The sequence below is a fragment of the Penaeus monodon genome, chromosome 23 (genome assembly GCF_015228065.2).
Source record: "Penaeus monodon isolate SGIC_2016 chromosome 23, NSTDA_Pmon_1, whole genome shotgun sequence".
Classification (NCBI taxonomy): Eukaryota; Metazoa; Arthropoda; class Malacostraca; order Decapoda; family Penaeidae; genus Penaeus; species Penaeus monodon.
The window spans coordinates 44,514,341-44,515,555 of NC_051408.1; the positions used below are offsets into that span (position 1 = coordinate 44,514,341).

The 1,215-nt window shown below is 39.8% G+C and overlaps 1 protein-coding gene across 1 annotated transcript in view; it reads right to left on the reverse strand.

The window, feature by feature from the left end:
- Window positions 1–424: 424 nt before the first annotated feature.
- Window positions 425–1,215, reverse strand: part of LOC119588330 (venom serine protease 34-like) — a 5,105-nt gene continuing 4,314 nt past the window's right edge. Inside the window, exon 3 of the mRNA XM_037937021.1 lies at window positions 425–586. Within this exon, the coding sequence (XP_037792949.1) occupies window positions 425–586 (162 nt within the window). The remainder of the gene's footprint in view (window positions 587–1,215) is intronic.

The following is a 1,215-nucleotide window of genomic DNA, read 5'->3' on the forward strand; positions in this document are numbered from 1 at the left end:
GATTAATAAAAAAATTGTCAAGAAATGATGGTCGCCCATCTACAGTGTAGTCGGTAGGGCGTCCTTGCGTGGCAGTAGAGCCACACTCATCAACTAATAAGGCGGATGATGTCAGTTAAAATCCCCAGCAGTTATAAAGATTTATCATGTAAAGGAAAATGAAATACCAATATGTTCTGGAGGCTTGGCATTGGTAGCCGACTGGCACTTCGGCCTCTTGCTTTTCGGCCTTCGTAGGGAACAGTTGAGGTTGCATACGACAGGGTGGCGGTCATGATTATATCCTTAACTTTACTCCCCCGATGCTCTTGTGTTCCAAGTTGGGTCACGTCATCACTATTTGAGACGGTCACATCATTATCACAATTATCCCTCCTCAAATTGGCTTTCAGGAAGTTGGCATGTATTTTGGCATCTTTAAGATTCATGATATTAATAGAGATAAGATATCAGCATAAAGATCTCTGCTACATCCTAGCGCCGCAACACGTTGCATAACATGAAGAAGGATTTCTTCTGGTTGTCTATCTGGGACTCGATCAAGATTTGAAGCAGCTAAGGCAGGCATTGCATCCATACTATCGATCTTCATTAAAGCATAAAAAAAGTAATTTACATGTATAACTTACGTTGAGCGGGTATTAGAACTTTTTCTGTCTAGCCATTTGCCTACAAAGAAGAATCCCCCAAATATTTTCTAGCTGTATTTCTTCATCAGTACAGAATTTCTATACAGTAATTTTGCTTCACATTAATAAGTGCAGTGCAGTTGATGTAATGCTTTAAAAAAAGTTAGTAGTTCATTGATTATCATTTTGTCTTTTAAAACAGTAACGCACTTAAGATCGTGAACTTCATTGTTTTTTCTAATTTAGTTTAATCCCATTGTCCCCAGAAATCGTGAGAACGGGCAGTAAGTTACGTTATATTTGACGTCACTAAAAAGCTTCCAGGAGCACACGTGATTGGTCCGGCAGTTTGAATTTTTAATGACGTCACTGACATCCAGAGAGGTTCGTGAGGGAGGATTAACAGATGTTTAAAACAGAGGTCATTTCGGTGCTATCCTGCATGATCACTTCGCAACTGTTTGATTATATGCCTCATATGCCTTGCTTTCATGTTTAGTAGGCGTCAAAGGGCTTGGGTGTTGAAATATCGGTCAGAAAGGATAAGTGCTTGCATCTGTATAGGCCTCTTGCGAGGCAATAAAAG